Below are 21,461 nucleotides of genomic sequence, written 5' to 3' on the forward strand. Positions count from 1 at the left end.
TGAATGCAATGCAATAAGCAGCTTCTTAAATTAATCTTAATAAAAGGCAGTTATCAAAAAAGAGAAAGTTCTACAGGATTTTACTGACATATCTGTAAGGCTCATCTGTTGTTTGCCTGTAGATTATACCTGAAAGCCTTCAGCAATATTCTACAAGTAAAGTTCAGAAAAAATGCATTTTCTTGATGGAAATAGTCCTCCATGACCCCAGTCATATGCCATCTTAAACCTCTGTCTCCCTGCAGAGTATAGTCAGTCACCATGAAATTGAAGAATATGATGTTTCTTCATTCAGCATTGGAAAGCAGCAGCAGGTGGAAAAGTGTGTTCTTTGTTATTTCAAAGAACAGTCTTGAAGGAGGAAAAGCAGATTCCAAGGAGTAAAACCTTGATTCTATCAACTAAGATAATATAATTTGAAACAGTGGAGATTGCCAGTAGAAGGGTGGGTAGTAAGCGCAGTGGTACATTTGTCTGGCCTGCTCTACAGACTTGCTCCCCATGTTGTTATCAAGGCCACCTCCATGCTGGTGAGTGCCTGTTCTGTGAGCATTCAGCTGTATTGCCTCCCTGAACACCATAAATGATACAGAAGAAAAATGCCTTCCCTCTGACAGAAGTGCATTTGAACCAGGAATTTCACCAATACAGCAATGCTGTTTTAGGTGATGTATGCAGTGGCAAAGGTGGATTGTTGCTGTGTAGAATGGACAAAGGTCTAACGGCTTTGAACAGACTATGTAAGGTGGCCAAAGTTCTAAATATGTTATGTAAAGCTGGCCTTGGATCTCCGCTTAACTTCTTCATTGGGATGTCTGCTACCAAAGGCTTGAGTGTCTCATGTGTATAAACAAGTAAATACCATGGGATATTATAGAATACAGAAGACTATACAGGTTTAAAAACAAAGTAAGAAAATCTATGAATAGGAGCCATACCTGTTTGCTGCTGCTCCACTGCAAATTTCAGAAGAGGAAGTGTCTAGGCAGCTGGTTCATCCTACTGAAACATACTCTCAGCTTCCAACAACCTGACTGTCCTGCTTGAGTACTTGTATTCTCAACCAGTATGGGGTTTCAAAAGACAAAGTTTGCCTTGTCAGAACACAAGAGTCTTCCTTTCTGTCTTTAGTGACAGCCAAGAAGTTTATGCAATGGTATATAGTATGTAATATGTATACATGTTCTGGCACTGTTTCATCTGTCTAAATAGATAAATGTTGCCCATCAAAAAAAGTTGAAACTGATGAACATGTCAATTTTTAGTTCTGAGTATTTATTTCAAAGTAACGAAGTGTTGAAATAGTCTTTCAGCATTAGATGACAGGTTGCTGCTTCAAGGCTGCTGCCGTCTTAACTGGTTTTAAGTTACGATCTTCTTTAGAAATGCTTGCTGTAACGAAGTCCTAGAGGAGCAGCTGACTCTCTTCAGTCAAAAATGAGGCACAGCCTTGAGAAATTAGCCCAGCAGTCAGACACAACCTGTCACACAGCAGCCTTTGAGAATGGGGACTTCCTGAAAAAGGTTTTTTTTGCAGAGAGGAGCTGAGAAATAAAATGTAAGTAGCAGCAACTTACTTAGAGAAGGGAGAAGAGAGCAGCTCCTTACTGTAACATCTTTGTTGTTGTTAATTGGGCATTTTCCATATTTTGCAAGACTGGGGGTAAAGGAAGAATTTTCTGCTAGTGATTCTTTGTATTCATTATTCTGGTTGGCATATATTTATGTGTCTTAAATGTTGTGCTGACTGTTACACACCTTTTTAAACTGCTTTAGTTAAATACAAAGAAGCTCAGGATAAAGCTGAATGTGCAAAATACTGACCTGAGGTCACTTCCTACATCACAGTGAAAACGTTTTTGCTGTGTGGGTTTGTTTTTTCATTTAAACCTTGTTCTGCCATCTACCGGTAGTTCATGTTATAAAACAGAGATGGTGTAATGTTGTTGTAATTGTAGAGCTATCTGTGCTAGCTTGCTGCTTGTAGCCTGTTTTTTACAAAACAGAACTTGCATTCCTATCGTTAATCAAATTTCTCATCGCAAATAGCTGGTGTACCCATTACACTTATAATAATGTATATTGCGTGAAGGCATGTATTAAACAAATTGAAGCCTTAAAAATCATGCTAGAATAGAAGTTACTACCCAGGGAATATTATTCCAGCCTTCAAAGCTCTAGGACGCCTGTGCTATTTTAATGCTACCCTTGCTGCATGCGTATGCAGTTACGGTGTCTGTGTTTCAAGAGATTACATGCTGTTTTCCTCCAAACACTTCATTTCTGCATTGGTGAGTTGTACATTTAATGAACAGTCATCCCATGTATTTTGTTATTTCCTCTGTGACATAGCCAAGTGTGGAGTGCTCTTCTCCAGGGCAGCTTTCAAATTATTTCTCTTTCTTTTTCTAAACGCTTTCCAGTTTCATAAGGAAATGAAACAGGAAGCGTAAACTGCAATTCCTTTGTTATGAACTTGGTTTACTCCTTGAGGTAGTTCATCCTATGTATTGCATAAGCCAAGGAAGCTAAAAAGAAAAAATATGTAATAATATGTCTGGAAGGAAGCAAAACAAGGAATGTGCAGACTGTTTTAATTCTTATACGTCCTCATTTCTTAAGCATCTGACAGTACAACCTTGACAATCTTTTAATATTGCTGGTGGGATTGAGACATCTGTAGTCTTGAGGAAGCCAACCTAGAAAATTGGAAGTTTCATCCCATGTCAGCATGGGATAGCTATGGCAGTTGTGACAAGGCCAGAGCTTTTAGATCCACTTCTACCCACTAGCTTTCATAAAGCAAACACAGTAGAGATAGATTGCTGTAATTTTATTGGCAATTGTAACAGGACATAATTTTGTCTGTAGATTTCATAGGTATTTGCTGGAAGCAGGAGGGCAGTGAAAGTCAGCACATGGTTTCATGAACACGAAGCAGAGGTTCCTCCAATCCCTCCAGTTTACTGCCATCCAGGTTTCCATTCTTCATCTCAGGTGCCACTTCCCCACCACTCCCCTTCACTCAATTCCTGGCTCTGCTTATCTCCTTCCCTCTCTGCAGCCTGTGCTTGCTCTCAAGCCCAATCTTCCCTCCTTGGGCTCTTCATCCAGATTTGGTTTCATATCTGTGGCTTCTAGTTTAAATTGTAGTTTCCAAGCTGTTTTTAGTTTCAGATCTTCAAATAACTTTCCATTAATTGGAACTGTAATTTAACCATGCTGACAGCAGGCTTCTTCTTTTTAGGCACTTAACTGCAGGCCCTTCCTAGTAGTTATAACCCCGTATCACATTTGCTGTACTCAGTTGCTGTTCTCACTGCTTGTCAAATCTGACAATTAATGGCAGCCAAGTGAACAAACAACTGGACTAGTTTGAAAGTAGGATGAGTCTTTGGTCATAAGTAGATATTGATCTGACCCACACATTCCTGGTGTAACTACCCAGCTGGCAGCTGTAATTGCCATTTGCCAGGGACCTGGCTGCCTTTCGGCAGTTGCTGTCTGTGTGAGCATTGGCATTTTTCCCTAGCCATAAGAGCCCAAATAATGATGGCAAAGGATATAAACTGCTGTGAAACCCTCTGCTCGTCTGCACTGCGGCCCTGCTAAAACCCCAGGAGATCCTGGAAGTAAAGAGAGAAACGAGGGCACTGGAGGCCCTCTTGTTGGAAGGATGCAGTCAGCTAGCTGCTCTCTCAAGGCCAGTGGCTAAGGCTTGTCCAGAAAGCAGGGCCTGGAGAGCTTGTGTGTGTTGTTTGGGATGGAGGAGTCAGTTAAGACCCAGCCATCAGCTCTATGCAGGGTGCAAAGGCAGGTGGCTCCCAGCCTCCTCATGTGTCGTGCTGTGACTGCCTGGCCAAATCATGCCGTTCATTGCATTGGGCTTTGCTGCAATGTCTGGCTGTAAAACAAAGCAACCTCCTCCCAGGCGAGTAATGTGCTTGTAGGCACCGACTGGAGGAGGGAAACTGTTTCCTACCTGGAAAAGGAAGTAGGAGGGCTGCTGTCTCCCTAGCCTCATCCTGCAGTAATTACTGCTTGTTGCAGTGAGCTGGTGCTGGTGGTTTCCTGTGGGCTGGGAGGCTGCAAATACGACGGCTGGGACTCCACACAGCATTAAGCTATGAGAGAACTACATACTGCTTCTACTGCTTTCCTGAATTCCCTTTTTTTTTTGTTAGCCAAAAACTTGGCTAAACTTGATAGCCAAGATCTCACTTTTGAGGTTACTACCGAAGTGGAAGGGACACTGATTGCATCTTTATGATGTTTCCCAAGAAACATACAAACTTTAAAATGAGTACTAACAGCTTGCTTGTTCACACTGAGAAGAGTCGGGTACTTAGGCCGATGAGCTGTGCTTCGACTTCAGCAGTAGGTAAGAGATTGTTAACCAATCTGCCTCCACCAAGTGCAAAGTCATTTCTGTTGTCCGAGCTGTTACATGCTAGATTCAATTTGCAGGAAGCAGAGAGTTCTTTGGGATGCTTCTTTGGTTTTACTTATACTTGTTTTTCTTCTCTTTCTCACTTCAGCCATTGATGGATTTCTAAAAACTGATGAAAGACAGAGATTAGCAAAGGAACGAAGAGAAGAAAGAGAGAAATATCTTGGTAAGATGGCGGGAAGCGTCTGTATTATTTATGTATATATGCTAATAGACTTAAGTTATGTGACATTTCTTCTGAGTTTTAAACACTGTTGTTTAGTCTATTACTAGTCTTTAAGACTTATACTACTTCTTAAAAATAATGGGATACCTTCTTTAATTTCCATTCAAGTATTTCATATTTTGTAGTGATTAATTGACTTTCTTCTGTGATACATGTACTTTTGAATGTAGGTTAATGTGCTGACTGTTAGGATTTGTATTTGTAAAACAAACAAACAAAAAACCTGAAATAAGCCTTGAATAACATTTATATTAATATGTAGGATTATTTGGTAAAACAGCCTTAATTTTAGCATGTTAAGATATAGTCTTATGAAAGTATACCACAGAGCTGTTAAGACCTGCATAAAGTGGATTATTTTTTAAAGTTTTATAACAATCTTTGTTCAAGGGAATTAAAAAAAAAAATCAATTCATCAAATTCCAAAGCATTGATTTCAAAGTTTTTTATAATGATCAGTTGTTTTTAGTCTCTAACGTCTCCAAGGAAATGCTGGGGAAATTTTGCAAGACAGAGAGAAATGAACTGTTCAACTTTTTTTTTTTTTTCCCCTTAAATGTGTGTATCTATAAAGTTAAAAGAATATGTTTAAACAGGTAAGCTTATTTTTTTCATTGCAGTATGCAGACAGGCCAGTAGCTCTGTTCCTTATGGTTACCTGACAATACCTATTAAAAGGGTTTGTCATTATTTTAGGATTTTGTAAAATTATAAAATTGCTATAAAAATAATAAATTGCCATTTATTTCGAGACAATGTTAACTGAAACAGTGTGGACACATGTGGAAAGAATCATGAGAAAATACTGTTTTCCTTGCAATAAATAAACTGTTGACCATATCTTGACGAAACCTGCAGCCTGAAATGTGATGTTTTTTAGTGCAGTGAGCTTGGTGAGCAGGATTTCTTTCTGTAGTTCATGTGGAAATCTGCTTAGTGGGGATTAAAATTTTTAGTAGTTAATCTCCCCAGAAATTCTGTCTGTATGGGACATGCACCAGCCTTAGTTTTATCTCTTATAGCTATATTCAGTCTCGACTACCTTTCCTGTTATTTGCATTATCCCTTCTTTGCTGGCTCCTGAGAAAGTGACATGGTGAGTGGGAAGGATTTGGATTAAAGAGGAAAAGAGGAGGTGAGAGGAAAACTGAAAGCTAGACAATCTGGGGAGTGGCTAACCCAGGTGGTTGCAGTTCATGTCTCCAGACACTGTATGTGCCTTCTGAGAACATGCTTTGTTAGAATTAAAACCCCTTCAAGAGTCAAGACGTTTGGATTTTGGCCTTAGTAGCTGTTTGTCTATGTCAGATTCATTTCAGAAGTTCAGAAAAAAAAGCAGTGAGTTCTCCAGAAGGACAAATATTTACGCACCCAGCAGGTATTTTTGCAACAATATAGAATCATCTCTTCGTCAAAGCTAAATTCATTAACCAATGGTTTAGTATCCCTAAATCAAGAAACAAGAATTGTGTTTATGTCTTGATGTCAGGACGGTTTGCTTCTCTGTCCAGAATCAGCCCTGGGTTTCACCTACTTGTTCAAAAGGTAACTAGTATAATCTCTGGACAGCTCACTCTATTTTTTGTCTTTTATCAACTCCCTCATGCAGTTTTCACCTGTTCTACCTGACATGGCTAGTAGTCATCAAAAATTAGGGACTTGGTCTCTCCTCTTCCACTGAGGTAACTATGTATTGGCAGGTCCAATTTATTCTGAGAAGTCCAGACTTGCCTACAGCACCAACATGCCTTTCATATCGCCCTTTCCTGAGGTAGACATGAAATAGGCAAAAGGGGAAGACACAATCAACCATGCTACTGGCAAGAGTAAGCCAGGTGGTATTCTGGAAAGCAGGTTGGACATGAGAAAGCATCTTAAAAGGATCTGGTAATCAAAGGGGAAGAAATGTGGCTACTGGGAAAGGACTGTGTCTCCTAGGAGGTCTCTGGCTTAGGGACAAAAGGAGGCTGGAAGGGACTGAATGCTGCAGCTGTAGATAAAGAACCAAAGGGCAAGGAGCTGGGGGAAGAAAGCTGATCTGTGAAGAGAAATTGAGATAGCTGGGCAAGAGCTTAGGATTGATGGGAAAAAAATTGAAAGAACACTCGCAGGGCAGTAATTTGCTGAACAAGAGAAACAGCAACTGAAAGAGTAAACTGGGGCGTAACAGGTGAGCAGAATGAAAGATCTGCTCTTGTATAACCCATGCTAATTCTGACTTTCCCTAACTTTTAAGTTTTTAGCTCATCAGCTGTGTTAATATTCTTTGTTTCATATTAGCTATATGTATGTTGTTACAGGCTTGTGTGTATGTAAGTATGCTTACTGACCTATTTTGAGCTTTTTTATGGAATGCACTTGAATGAGAAATAGATTTTTTTTTCATTATTTGTCAAATTAACTTCTGCTACTTATTTTCCTGGTGTAAACCGGAAGCAACAGTCTTGCATGTAATGCTGCAGTCTGAATTTCTGTAACAACAAGGTAATGACTCGATAAAAATTATGACTCCACTTGGGATAAGCAACTAGAGAAACTCTCCATAATAGTATTTTTTTTTAATGCCTGGAAGGTGTAACAGGTAGTATCAAATTACAGGATTATATATTTCCAAAGCTTCGTGGGGAGTATAGCTGATACATATTTTTTGTATTTATTTGAAAGCAGCCTTGTGAAGAGAATCATAGTTTTAAAGAAATTCCAACGGCTTTTGCTTTTAAAGAAATTCCAAAGGCTTTTGTGAATCAGCATATGTAGATAATTAACTTTAAAAACTAATGAGTACGTTTGTTAGGTCTGAAAAAAGAATTTGCCTTTAAAGCTACAGAGGGATTATATATAATATATATAACGTGTATATATGTGTAAAGATATATATATATATATATAATATATATATATTGCCTGCCTGTGTGTGAAACACACCTTTTTCTCTGCCTAAGCTGCTAGGGAACAGCAGATACTAGAGAAGGAGAGAAGAGCGAAGCTTCAATATGAAAAGCAAGTGGAAGAACGATGGAGAAGACTGGAGGAACAGAGACAGAGAGAGGAGCAGAAGAGAGCAGCTGTTGAAGAAAAGCGGAGACAAAAGCTTAAAGAGGAGGAGGTAAGGTCCACTGGGAGTCATATGGAAGAGCAGCTGTGTCTGTTAGCATTAACATAGCTGAATATCAATGTGTGCTGCAGGTGTTTCTTTCTTTGACCTAGGGACATATGGGCATTACTTTGGGAGCTGCATCCACATCACAACTACAAATACTCCATGACTGCTTGTACCTCAAAAACATTTTCCAAAGCTTTTTTTGTCTCCTGTTTTTTACCTGATCTCACAAAACAATCATCTACTTATATATCTGCATAACATAGACTGCAACTATCACATGAAAAAGCAAAAGATAGCTCTCACAGCTCAGCGTTTTCATAAACTGGCAAGATTTTTCTTGCTGATTTGTTTACACTGTCTATGAACTTGAAGTGATATTTAGGAAATTGCATTTCTTCCTTGGTAACACAAAATCAGAAATTCTTTCATAAAGCAGTGAGGAACCTAGTCTTGATTTAAACTTGTAACGCAGAACAGAATTTATACAGAATTACACCTTTTTTCTACTCTCTTTACTGAGATATAAGGTTCTTTTTTTCTCTAATGAGTCCAATTTCTGATGCAGATTTCTGAACCCAGTACGTGTGTGTTTCTCCTGGCATGACATGCAGCACTGCTACTGCAACTAATTAAGAATTAATGATTTTTGAGAAAGGGGACAGTGGTTTAGAGAGGAAAAAAAAAACAATCAAGAGAAGATATTTCTTCATTTTCTATATGAAAAGGTTATAGAAATCTGCAGTTATTAATTCCTTCCTTCTCCCAAGTTTATCAAAATATCTTTACAGAAGAGATGAAACATTTCCATATGGGATCAGAATAGCATACTTGTCTGCTTTTTTCTTTATGTTTGATTTTTCTCACCGCTTTACGAAACCTGAAAAGAAAATTGTATCCTGCCATTCTTCTTTCAGCTGTAACATAGTGCTTGTGGCTTCTGCATAATTGCTGAGAATTCATTTTTAAATGTTTTGTCATGTGGATCACTGCAAATTTTAAGAAGAATGACAAAAAGAGGAACAAAGGCTTAGGAGACCTATCTCCTTCTGTGGTAACATAATTGACCGAGTGTTCTCCTTCCCCAATACTTCCAGCTGTGATAACCTTTTGCAGCTAAGCAAAATTGATCTTCTTTATGGAAGATGCAGGGGGTAGTGGCTAATGCAAACACTTCAAAATCCAGGTCCTCAGAAGTTGCACTGGAGGCAGACAGGGTAGGAGAAAGCTGTAGGCAAAGTGAGCCACTTACCTGCTTTGCCTGTCTGCATGATTTTTACTGGAGCAATCAGGGTGGGAGTTGTCAAACTGAAGTGAGGCTGTTCCAGGTCAGACCAAGGATCTCTTCATGAGGTACCCTATCTCCTGTAATAGACTTTCCTGCATTTGCCCAGAGATGAATGTAGGAAGGAAGAGTAAGGATGGTGACGAATTTACAGCCCTAGAGACATTTCAAGTTACTCACTGCTCATGAGTCATTTTGGACATTTGAGGTTGTCTTTACTGGAAGAGTCTTGAGCTCATATTTCCCACCCTTGTGGGGGGTGCACCCTGGCCAGTGAGTTGATAAACTACAATGTGTGCTCAGTGTTTCTCCCTTTAAGACTGGTATACACTGGGTGGGGACTGAAGCACTGGTTTTTACCTGTGTATAAAGTATCTGAAGTGCCACATAGTTTTTCTTCCTTGCTGCAAATCTGCCTTATTGGTTGGCCTTTAGGTCTTCCTTAGGTCGTTTTCTTTTTATCTTGCTTTTTAACACAACAGATGGCAGTGCATAATTTTGACAGGCACAGTTTGCATAAATCTCACTTTAAAAAATATTGTTGTGTCTGTTGGAATTTGGGAGGTAAATGGCTATTAAACCATAGGGAATTGTTTGATTCCTATGTTGCTGCCTTCTCTGTTTGGGTATTTTGCATACTAAGGATGTCTCAAAGACGAAGCGACCAAAATTTATTTTGCCTGCTTTTTCTGCTCCCCTGCCAGGGAAAAAGTGGTTATTTTAAAGTCTGTATTAATGGGAATGGAGATATTCTGTCTGAGTTGTTCTCCAGGGCAGCTGGAGCTTCTAGTGGAGTATGATGGAAGTGTTTGCCCCTCTTTGGGCAGAAACTGAACAGATATATCGGAAAATCATCCTTACACTGTCTACATTGACTGCACCTTTCATATCATGGGAAGTCTTCAGTAACAGCACCCTTCCTTCCATGTTCCTTTTAAAGCTTCCCCCTCTTTTAGGTTTATGAGTTCATGAGCCTTGAGGAAGGAGATGTGGTGTTTGGCAGCAGAAAGTACTAATGAGTTCCTTTTATCAGCAAGCAGCTAGTTGAGTTGCAACTAGATAAAGGAAAAGCTGCTCCTTGTTTGCTTAAATTATTATTATTTTTTCTCTTTTTTTCTTCTTGAAGCTCCCATATGCATTGTAGATAAACATGTTACTATGAACTCTGTACTGGGAAGTCTCTTTAGTAGCAGTGTTCTTCTCTTTCTTGCATTTTCCGTAACACAATTTGGGCATCATTTGTAAGGGCCATGTCGAGGGTAGTAGCACAGATGAGAGTGATGGCATCCATCTATTCAATGATTTGTTTTTTAACAAAATCTGCTGGTTTTATTAAAAGGGAGTTGGTAAAATTAGTACTCATGCTACCAATATACTAATGTTTATTTGAACAGCTACTAGTAGAAAGGTAGACAAATCCAATCTGTTCCAGCATGCAAACTCAGTGATAAATGGAAAAGGACATCTCACAGTGCTGGGAAGACTCTGTAGTTAGATTTTTGTTTTGGTGTACATAGTTTATTTGTTATGTTTGGGAAAAAAAAAATGCACTTAAACACAAGATACAAAAACCTTAGAATGGTGTAGTGTCAGTTATTTACTTATCAAATTATAATGTATGGAATTAATAAATGTCTTCCAAATGTTTTGTAGTCATTTATGTAATGAATGATGTTCAGTTATGCAAGTAATAGAGAAATGTTGGGACTGCTGTGCAAACTGGTTGGGACTGCTATGCAAAAGCAATCTATTGATTGCTATGCAATGGATACAAGGAGAAAAATAAAGTCCTCTTCCTAATAATGAGCATTCTCTCTTCTGCTCTCTGCTCCTCTTCTGCCATTACTGCTGCCCCAGCTCCCTATGTGCAGTAACAGAGCCCTCATTTGTCTTATTTGTTTTCCTTTGATGCACCCACTCTTTTTCCATATGAATTTTATATACAACCATAATCTTAAATTGCTGGGAGTAGAAATAAATTATATTCAGAAGAGGTAGTTAAAAACGCTTTACAAATTTTGAAAGCCATTCTTTAAATAGAAAATAACAGAGTTCTTCTGTTGTTAGGTGGAAGAGGCACTCTAATAAAGTGAGGCCAGCTGATAATGTCAGGAAACAGCTACTTACATACGGTGCTGATGAATACATAAAGCAAAGAGGAAGAGTTTTTCCTCTCTGATCTTACACGTGGCTCTGTTAGGTGTTCGTGTTCTAAGTATAAGGGATATTGTTTTAGAATTGTTTGCAAAAATTATTTTGACTCAGTATTTGTAAAATATTTTTTTTGTTTTCACACCTGTGTCATATCTTATATAGACAAAAGGGAAGTACTTCAGTCAAATTATTTGTATGCTCACAGTTAATTTTTGCTTTTACTTTTAAAACTCAGGCAGTCCAAATGTTTGCTCTGTTGTTTAGTTTGAGGAAAATGTGCATAAATTGCTACAGAATTTGGAAAGTAATGTTTACTTCAGACACTAGCAGTAGATGGCTCTCTTTTTATGTGTTACTCATTCTTAATTTAACCTACATGCAAAGCTTGTCCAGTACTTTTTTTTTAAGAAAGTTAATTGCGTCTACCAGTGCAGAGATTTTTCTGTCTATGGCAGTTTGAGTTCCTAAAGGGGGTCAGATAGTTTGGATATGCCTTTAACGAGGTAGTGTGCTATAACATAGGAGGGTTTCTGCGCAGTGTTTGCTAATGAAGAAAAGCTTTGTCTTGCTGTTTGGTTTTTGTCATAATTGAAAATTACTGGCATGTGCATTGTTTATGCTGTGCTTCTATGCATCCCTGTTATTTTCTTTGGCTTTCCAGTTCTAAAATTCAGTTTTGTGCTCATTTAAAATTCTTTTTAAACAGCTTTTTAATAACCCTTTGTGCAAAGGGTTTTCATATTGTTCTTTATCTAACCCTATATCTGCAGAGTTTCATTAAGCTTAATCATTATGTTCTATAGTGCTGTAGTGAAAGGCTCTTTGCAAATGATAACAAATGATCCTCTCTACATTGTCTAATTGAAGATTTTGACCTCAGAATGTGAGTGGTGTGAGCTTTCATATATGTATGAAAAATTGTTTCTCTTTAAACTATTTAATCATGTATTCCATTTTATTTTTAGAACAATGTACGTGGCGTGAGTGTATTCTGTGGTTTGTGAACTAGAGAATATTGTTGATACTTGCTCTGAGCAGGATTAAAGAAAACTATTAATCACTCAGATGAAACTTGTCTGCTGTCATACTGTATTTTTTTATTAATGTGTAAGAATGTTAATTAGGTTACAGAAGGAAAAATGATTCTGTAGGATTATGTGTTTTAATGGAAAAGAATTGGGAGGGTCATTTTACTTTGAGTGTGGGTAGAAACATAAATTGGAGTAAAAAGTACAGTAGATAAAAGTAAAGAAAAGGAGCTAACTGCAGAGAGCTGGTGCTGAAATAACAAGCTTGGAAAGCAGCAGTACAGAAAAGGGTCTGAAATAGAATGAAATTAATGTTGGAAAGTGTGAAGGTAAAACTAGAATATGTGAACTTGAAATCCCGAGTCATCACACACAGATTTTCAACGTGAAAATTTAATCACCAAATAGTAAAAATGAAAGATTGGAGCAAACTACAGGGAATCTAAAGGCTGGGAGATTACTTGCAGTATTACCTTTTTGTGTCCGAAGTATGGGCAAGAAGCAGTGGGATATTCAAAATGTGACATTTTTTCCTGTGCTATTACAGAAAAGTCTGTGCTTGAGCTTTGTGATGCTTCATGCACATGCACTTAAACAGGGGAAAAAAAGGGGAAGGAAAGGTAGATAGCACGTTCACATGGCATGCCTGCCTGGACAAGGATGGCACAGAAGGGACAAAAGAAATGGGGGAGGGAAAAGCAGCTGCATGATTTCAACAGTCTTTGCCCAATGTACCTGTGAGCTAAAGATAGAGAAGGGAGACAAAAATAAAGTGAGCACGGAACATGGTACTAAAAGGTTGTCTTCCTGGAGATGACAGCTGTAATTGTAGCAGCAAGTCAATTGGCTGAAAGGTAACATAGGCTGAAGAACTGAGTGCCTTTTTTCATATTTGTACAGAGCATAGTGTAGTTTATGATATAAGTGGCATGTAAGAAAATTAAGAGAGCTTAAATACAGCTTGGTAGATGCTAGCAAGGTTGGATGAGGTGGGAAGCTTGGTTGGCAATAAATTGCTGGAAGTCATTCATGGTGGTGGAAGAGATTCTTCCAAGATGTGTAAGAGAGAAAAGATGTTGTAGATACACTCTCATCAGCTTCTGGGTGAGTGCTGTTAATGAAAGCCAGTGGCTGTAGACAATTGCAGGAAGGTAACACAAATTTTGTAGATACTTGCATAACGGTTCCCAACATGGTAGTTACTTGGTTACTTGCCTGGTGCTTGCGTCTGATCTTCTGAAGAAGCAAAACTAGAGACTGCAGGCTCACCATCAGTGCAGAGACTGTTGGAGACATGCTTGAACAAAGACTGATATTTTAGGGGATTAAAATTTGTCAGGGAAGGGGGATGGGAGAACTAGACCAAAGTCCAGAATCAATGAGAAGGAATAATAATCAGGACTGGAGATGCAGAAAGGTTTTCAATGTAGTTGAGCTGAGTTGTCAAAAGATCTTGGAGATGGTGCAAGGGATTGGTAGCAGTGGAAGAGGATCTGATATAATCACAGAAACAGTGTTTCTGGAGTGAGAAGCCTACATGAGCTAAAGTAGTAAGTGATCAGGCTGGGAATTTTGTGCTAAATTGGAAGGACGTAGCAAAAGTAGTAAGTAATAGGTCTGAGAATACTAAGGGCATCAAAAAGGTAAAAAAAAACCCATTGGGGCAGTGGTTGGAGACAGCAGGAGTGGGCTCATCTCTTACGGTAGAGATTTGATTGCTGAACTGTGGGGATGGAGAGGTTGCCAGATGTAAAAAAAAAGAAGGAAGGTGGCAGGTGCTGGAATGGGTGGATGGGGAAGAACCAGGTTTTGTCTGCTTGAAGGGTACAGAGGAAGCATGCAGGGATCCTTGCTACAACAGTAAACCACAGATAAACTGGTAGAGGGAGGAGATGGGAAGAAAACCAAGCGGAGATCTATGAGAGTTAGGAGGTGATGGAAATGAAACCAGAAGACCTATCTGTGAGTTAAAGGTAGGGTAGTATTTGGCAAGAGAGAGAATCTTCTTTTTGTTCTTCCTCATCAGAAAATTCTAACTCATCATGACCTGGAGAGGAGCATGAGGATGGAAGAAAAAATATAGCTCTGAACAGGGTGATCTCAGCATGTACTAAGAAAAATGCACAAGAGGAGGAGAAGGGGGAAAAAAAAAAAAAAAAGAAAAGCTTTTAGATGCTTAGGCTATGAAGAACGCAGTGTAAGAAAGGAGGGAGTTTCCCCAAAAATAAATAATTAACTAAGCCATCCTGCGAAGTAACCTACTTTGGGTTTGAAGTGATCCTTTATCTGCGTGGCTAGGAGGAGCCACTGGCATTGCAGCAATTTAGCTGTACTCGGAAAGGGATGGAAGAAATCCTGAAGTCTGCATAGACAAGAAGGAGTTAATGCTTGTCGAGCATTATTCTTATACAAATTAAGTCCAGAGCGCAGCAGCAGCCTCACCAGCAGGAGCAGATGCTAGGCAGTGATGCAACCTGTGTTATTTACTTAGGCCTCTGTAGTGACCTCAGTGGCTTGCAGACAAAGGATACACAGATCTGGAGGTAGGTAACATATTGATACGTTCTTTATTTAGTCTTTTTTTATTCTATTGGAAACCAGCTCCTGTAAACATTTTAAGTGGAGCAACAGGGGAACGGCTTCTTTTTAGCATTGTTTAAGAAGGTAAAAAAAAATAATAATAAAAAAATATTTAAAAGCCCTGAAAGAACTGATTCAGTTTGGTTTCTCTGTTTTTGTACTATTATAACCAGGAACGTTTAGAAGCCATGATGCGTCGGTCCCTTGAACGCAGCCAGCAGCTGGAACAGAAGCAGAAGCGATGGTCGTGGGGAGGAGCACTGGCTGCAGGCTCAGGAGGGAGAGATGGTGAGTGAAAGAGGCTGCCTGCATTGCAGATCCTGAAGTGCAGAATGCGTGAGGTTATGGAGATAGTGAGGATGATGCGTTTTGTAGTTAGTGTGGTACTGCAGGGGCTGCTGCCTTGGGGCGTGAAGAGATGCGAAATGCTTTGTAATTGCTTGCCAGGCTTCCTCTCTCTAACACTTTCTGGGAAGAAAGGTCACTCCTAACTTCAGGAATGCAGATCGTTTTAATCAGATTCTGCTTTGAGGATGACAGATGCTAAAATCAAAATTTGTGCTCTTTCTCCCTTACTTTCTTCCCCCGCATTGTCTTCCCACGCACATGGTTGGCAAATTTAATACTCACCAAAGGGCTAAGTGCTGGCCAAACCTTGAAAAGATGATCTGTTATTGTTTGGTACTTCTGAAAACCTGATGGGAATTTCTACATGGCTATGCAGCATCTGCAGTTTAAAATAGTTTTGAGGTTTTTTTTCCTCCCACGTATTTTTTGCTGTTGTGCTTTTTGATTTGGCTTCAGTACAGATAATTTTTATTTCATAATCAGTCATGTACTGCTTTTATATTTCAAAAGTATGCATGTTTTCTGTTTTAAATCATGGAATTTACTTAAATTGGTCAGGTTTGAAAAAACTGTAGTCATAGGAAAATATATCCGTGGTTGGGTGGTAACAAACTATGATAGTTTACTCTTTTTTAAACAGTATGTAAATATATTTAACTCTAAAATGACAAACTGTTTCACAGGAAATCAAATATATATGATTAAAAAGAAAGGAGTCTTTCATGCATTGAGAAAGAAACCAGATTGTCTTTGTGATGCAGTTTGTGCTTGATTCCACCTCCCCCAACTTATCCAGTAATTCTTTCACCTCTTTTTGCTCTGATCTCTCTGCTGTGTAGGTGAATCAGAAAATACCCCACCCCCTGTTCTAGGTTTAGCTGCCAACACCCTTCCTCCAGACCCTGTGACCTCTACTGCTCCTGCTGATTCCTTCAATGGTATTTCAGAGAATCACAGTACCATCATGTCTCGTTTATAACTGTTCTGATCACTGTAGTTCATCATCACTGATTTTGTCCTTCCTAACCACTGTTTTCTTATTATTTTCAGTCTGATGCTCTGCAGCATTACCCTTAGTGATGTGGACCAAGTGTCTTTTTAATTTGCTTTTAATTTTGCCATGGTGGAGCAGTGCATGCCTCACATTCCACAGTAGAGGCATCGCATGATTTTCCCACTAACTGTAGACTTCTACAACACGGATTCTCATTTTTGTTAGATCAGTAGGCACTCTGTGTTTGTTTGTGTGTTTGCGTGTGTGTATAAGTATATTACTGTTGAAATGTACATCTGCAGGCACTGCTTAAAAAAAATCACTGTGAGGAAAATATGTTAAGGAGATGGTATTTGATCAGAACAGCCCCTTTTTTCATATCAAGGGCCTTTGTCTGCAATATTTTGAAAATGAGCAAGCTTAGTATAAGCAGCTGTGCTGTGTTTTCAGCCTTTTGCAGTGGATTTTGGCCAAGCTAGGATTAGTAACCAACTCAAATAGTTGACTTTGTGTATAGGCAATCATGTTCTGTTTTGTATTTTTTGTTTCGTCATTATTTAATTATTTTTTATTCTTCTAAAAGGACTGTGAAGTAGATGAGTATTACAGGGTTAAGAATGAATTGCATGTAGGATTTCTAGCTTTGATATCAAATGTACTTGGCATTTTAAAAACGTAATGCAGCCTGTGCTTTAAGAAGTAGGATTCTCCTCTCCCAGGAGGAGAAGCTGGGCTTGGATATTCCTCCTGCAGAATGCGCCCTATTGGTTTTTGGGCCCATGCTCTTGGAGAATTACTCTTCCTGTACAAACAGATTGTTCACAAGCAACAATTAGTACAGACATTTCAAAGAGATTTGGGTTTGCAGCTGATGCAAACATAGTGGCGTTGTACCCGTACTTTAAAAAAGGGAATGTAGAGAACTGTATTGTTTACTGTAGTAGGTGGAGGCAAATCCTGCATACTTCACTGAGGTGAGGTTTTTGTGGGTATAGTGAATGAAGTGGCTTAGGGGCTGCAGGTCAGGAGCCACGTATATGCCTTTAGCTGAATGCATTTTTGTGTCTGAAAGAAACAGAATTCAAATTCAGAGGGCAAAGCCGCCTCTTTTCTGTGCTTCTGAGCATCATGCAGTGCTCATCATAGAGCAGTGCACTGTAGTAATAGTTGAATAATATTTTTCTGTCATTCTGTTGAGTAAATGGCAAGGTAGGAAATGGATATTGTGCTCAAACAGGCTGCCAAACAGTATTTTAGATTAAATAACAGCAGGGAAAAAAAAAAGGCAATTGGGGTGGCACCAAAGAGCTGGCTTTTTTTTTCTTCTCCCCAAGTGCAAAAGCCTAACGAGTCACCAAAAGAGTGAGAGAGTTCTCTTGTGTGAATGCACCAATGTTGATTATTTCATTTCTGCAGTAGAGTAATACCTGAAGTCTACCCCAGCTATTCCAGATTGAAAGTAGGCAGTGGGTGGAGGAAGGAAAGTGAGGATCAGAGCCCCCACGTATGCAGTTTGGGATTATCGGTAACTTTCTGCTTGTGCTATTATTATATTCTGTTGAAACGGCTTCATTCAGCAGACATGATATGCAGTTGTTTGCCTGTGGCACTGTAAAACACAGGCAGTTGTATAACTGCAATGTAAAATCCGCAAGCAGAAAAGTCACATTCCAAAGTCCGTCCCAAATGGTCCTTTGGCAGTCGGAACACGTGTACGTCAGGCCTTGCTCATTCAGCGCTGTGATCAGCAGCAAGGCCGCGAGTACAAATGCAAGGTTAATTTTTGGGAGTTGATTATCAACGCTGTGATCCGAATACAAATATCTTCAATGCGTCTCTCTGCAGCATGTGACAAACTTTCAGCTTCTACAATGAACCTGCCAAAGCAAATGGAATCGCCAATCAGTAAGCGCCTCTCCTCCTCCACAGCGGCAATAACACATTCCCCCGACAGAGGCAAGTGAACGTGCTGGTCTCCTGCCAGCATAAACTCTCCTTCTGCTTAAAGCAATTCTTCTCTGCAACTATCTGTGCAACTCTCTTATGTCTATTATTCAAAAGACATCAAACATTTAGGGGTTGTATGTTGAATTATTAATCTGAAATACAATCAAATCGTTGAGTAGTCTGTCCCAGGGCTGTGCTGCTTCACTGGAGAGCCTAGGTCAACACTGTGGGGTTTTTTACTCTAGCAAACAGGGTTGTGCTTGCTGTAACTGCAGCATTTCCCATAATAGTACAGTTTGTGATCTTCCTAGCAATGCAGACATGGCTGGACAGTAGGTATGGGCTGCACCATTGGCAGCAGTACATCCGTGAGCCTCTTGGGAGACCTCGATCTGGTGACCAGAGCCCTTTAATTTGATTTGAAACCCTGATGCATGAGAGGCTCAACGAAAGATGATTGTCTTGCAGGATTAGTGGTTACTGAACACTATTGAGAGAGCTGGGGAATTTATCCCACTGTAAACTTTCTGATTTGTTTTATTTGTATTTTTTTCCACCACCTTCTTAACTGAGAAAAGAATACTGATTGAAGGAAATGATGGTAAAGGCTTATTTCTAAACTGAGAAAGTAAAATTGATTTCCTTTCTGAGCTACTTACTGAAAACTCATCGATAACTTTGAGATTATTGCAATTGGTGGCTTTATTCACATGCAGTAAGAACATTTATAGATATCTTTCTTATATAATTGATGCTTTTTTTTTCCTTTTGTGGAGTAGAAAGGAATGCAGGCATATTGTGTAAGATTTATATAATGCAGTGAGACTGCACATTTTAAATGTATTCCAGCATGGTTTGCACGCTGGTGAGTAGCTGTGCTGTTAGACCAAATGTTTCACCTTTTTCTGTCAAGGTAAAAAATCAAACATTTCTCATGCTGAGTCATGAAAGCCACCATTTTGCAGAATGGTATATTCTATTTTTAAAAACAAAATGCAGCGTAGGCTTAACCTTACTGTATTTATGGTACAGGTAGAAAACTAATTTAAAGTGATGAAGGAACCAGAAACCATTTTTCAAAGGGAATGGTGATTATCTGAGAATACTTAAAATCTTAAACACTTCAAGACTCTTTCATTTCATTTAATCATTCCATTGTTTTGTTTCTGTTATTTTAACATGAAGTTTTGTTATGTTGCATTTTAAATTTTATTTTTATTTGCTCCCATCCTTCAGCTCACCGCATGCATCTTAGTCCAATGGAAAACTTTATTGTTTCTCGACTGCTGACTCCCACACAGTCATCATTAGCCAGAAGCAGAAGTACCTTAATGCTTTCTGAGCAGTACAATAATCCAGGTAAAAATGTGAATTACTCACTTTGAAACCAGTAAGGTATGTTTTTGATTGCATTTGAGTAGCTACTTAAAGAAATGGAGTACTGTGAATCAAATGTCAATTGGTATGGTAGCACAAAATAGACTGTTTTTGATAACAGTGTATTGAAAAATCACATCATCTTGTCTTTCTTGTTCTGAATGTTTCCTAATAAGGGAAACATAGAAACATTGTGGGTTATTCAAATATAAAATAATAATAAAAAAAGAAATGATTTAATAAATCCCACTGGTTTCAGTTTCAGTGATATGCTGAAAACTGAATATATTCATTTTGAAACAGTTTTTTAGAGTAGCATGTGGCACTTTTCAGAGCAAAACACAAGGATTTCACTGACAGACATTAATGTCATCTCCTTTTATGCTCAAGTAGAATGTAGAACGAAATTCCCAGTGTACCATTTGAGCCTTAACTATTCTTACTGGGGTTACAGTTCTTTACTGTTAAATCATTTTTTGTCTTTTAACTGTTTTTGTGTATGTGTATTTTTGTATGTGTATCTACACGTATAAAGTACATACAAAATGATAATTACTTAAAGGAAAATAGCAGACACATGATTTGGAAGATAACAGTTTCAGAAGCTATTCTTCTTTAAGAAGCTAAAAATTAGAGATGATAATTGCTGATCCTATCAGTAAATGGCAGTCTTGCAAAATGAGGGTTTTATTAACAGCTACAAAACTGATGTTTCCAGTCCTATTAATACTTAGGCAAGGACCTAACTTTAAGCAGTTCCTGGATAAAAGGTTATACCTGCTCATGGTGTATGCATAAATGGGTACAAAAGTGTTATAGTTCTTTCTCAGTTTTATTCAAAAACAATGCAACAAACACCCAAACACCTGTTTGTAAAAGGGAACTTTTTTTTCCAGACAAAAATGGTTGGACAGCACAAAACTGTCAAAAATCTTGATGATCGCTATTTTTGCGTGTCATGATTATTGGAGTAGGCTCAGGTCCTGCATCAGTGCTTTCACTGCAAGGCCTTTTAAAAATGGATTAGGCAGTAAGCATGCTTTCCTTTACGCAGTGTTCTTTGTTGCAGTGTGTAGGGACATTGTTATGGAGCCACTCTGAAATGACTTCCCTTGTAGGTGCAGGAAGCAGAAATGTTGCCATACAATGCTTTGCCTATGAGAAAATTCTCAGGTTACTTATTGTTCAGGGAGCAGCTGCTGCTACAACTGAACAAAACTCAGTTCAAATCTAGATCAATATAGTTTGTTGAAAACATTGAGGTGAATTGCCAGGACCACCTACAGATGTTGCTTTCTGTGTTGTCTTTGATTGATGTTGAAGAAATCAATAGGGACTTTCTTTGTCCTTCCCTGGTCTTGCCTGTAAACTCCCAGCCTTATCTCCCTCTTCATCACAGAGTCTTTAAAGTAGCATGCTGGCATGTCTAACAGGAATGCCATTTGGCCTATAGGTTGACTTTTCCCTAAAGTGAAATTGGAGTGACGATTGATTGTTTTGTCAGTAGTTGTCAGCAAAAAGGTTGGGGGAGGATTTCTTCCTTGATGTGTATGTACTTCTTTCAGTAGAAGCAGTGTTCTGAACATGGAACAGGGTCCTCCCTTTTCACAGTCATGTAGTGTGCTCTTGTGATTGTGTTTGGGCCAAAATTGCTCCATTCCTGCACATTCTGTAGGTTTAGAAATGAGGATCCTAGCTTTTATGACTCCTGAAGGCAATATGTTATTAATATAACTCTAAGTCAAGACATTCAGATAAACCTGAATTATGAGAGTTGAATAAAAACTGTTTTCTTATGGTTGAAGTAGAGCTACCTTAAGCAACAATCAAGTTTCCGAACATTTTTCTCAAATGCAGCAAACTTGCCAAATTGCAAGAAAGTCCTTCAAAGGAAAACATGGGCCCAGTTAAACTTGAAAGCATGCAAAAATTGAATCTTAAGAGATTTTACAGCACTGCCCCCAACTTTAAA

At 38.8% G+C, this 21,461-nt stretch overlaps 1 protein-coding gene across 2 annotated transcripts; it reads left to right on the forward strand.

The window, feature by feature from the left end:
- Nucleotides 1-4,432: 4,432 nt before the first annotated feature.
- LOC104915025 (MAP7 domain-containing protein 2-like) lies at nucleotides 4,433-21,461 on the forward strand. 2 transcript variants are annotated; one of them, XM_031557268.1, is made up of 6 exons: nucleotides 4,433-4,616; nucleotides 7,619-7,782; nucleotides 14,997-15,111; nucleotides 16,011-16,109; nucleotides 18,011-18,121; nucleotides 19,349-21,461. In XM_031557268.1, the coding sequence occupies exons 1-6, from the start codon at nucleotides 4,448-4,450 to the stop codon at nucleotides 19,495-19,497; spliced, it is 807 nt and encodes a 268-aa protein (XP_031413128.1). In that variant the 5' UTR covers nucleotides 4,433-4,447; the 3' UTR covers nucleotides 19,498-21,461. The 2 variants fall into 2 exon arrangements, with proteins under 2 accessions (XP_031413128.1, XP_031413133.1); XM_031557273.1 differs by lacking the exon at nucleotides 16,011-16,109.

Source organism: Meleagris gallopavo, chromosome 1 (assembly GCF_000146605.3).
Source record: "Meleagris gallopavo isolate NT-WF06-2002-E0010 breed Aviagen turkey brand Nicholas breeding stock chromosome 1, Turkey_5.1, whole genome shotgun sequence".
In the NCBI taxonomy this organism is placed as follows: domain Eukaryota; kingdom Metazoa; phylum Chordata; class Aves; order Galliformes; family Phasianidae; genus Meleagris; species Meleagris gallopavo.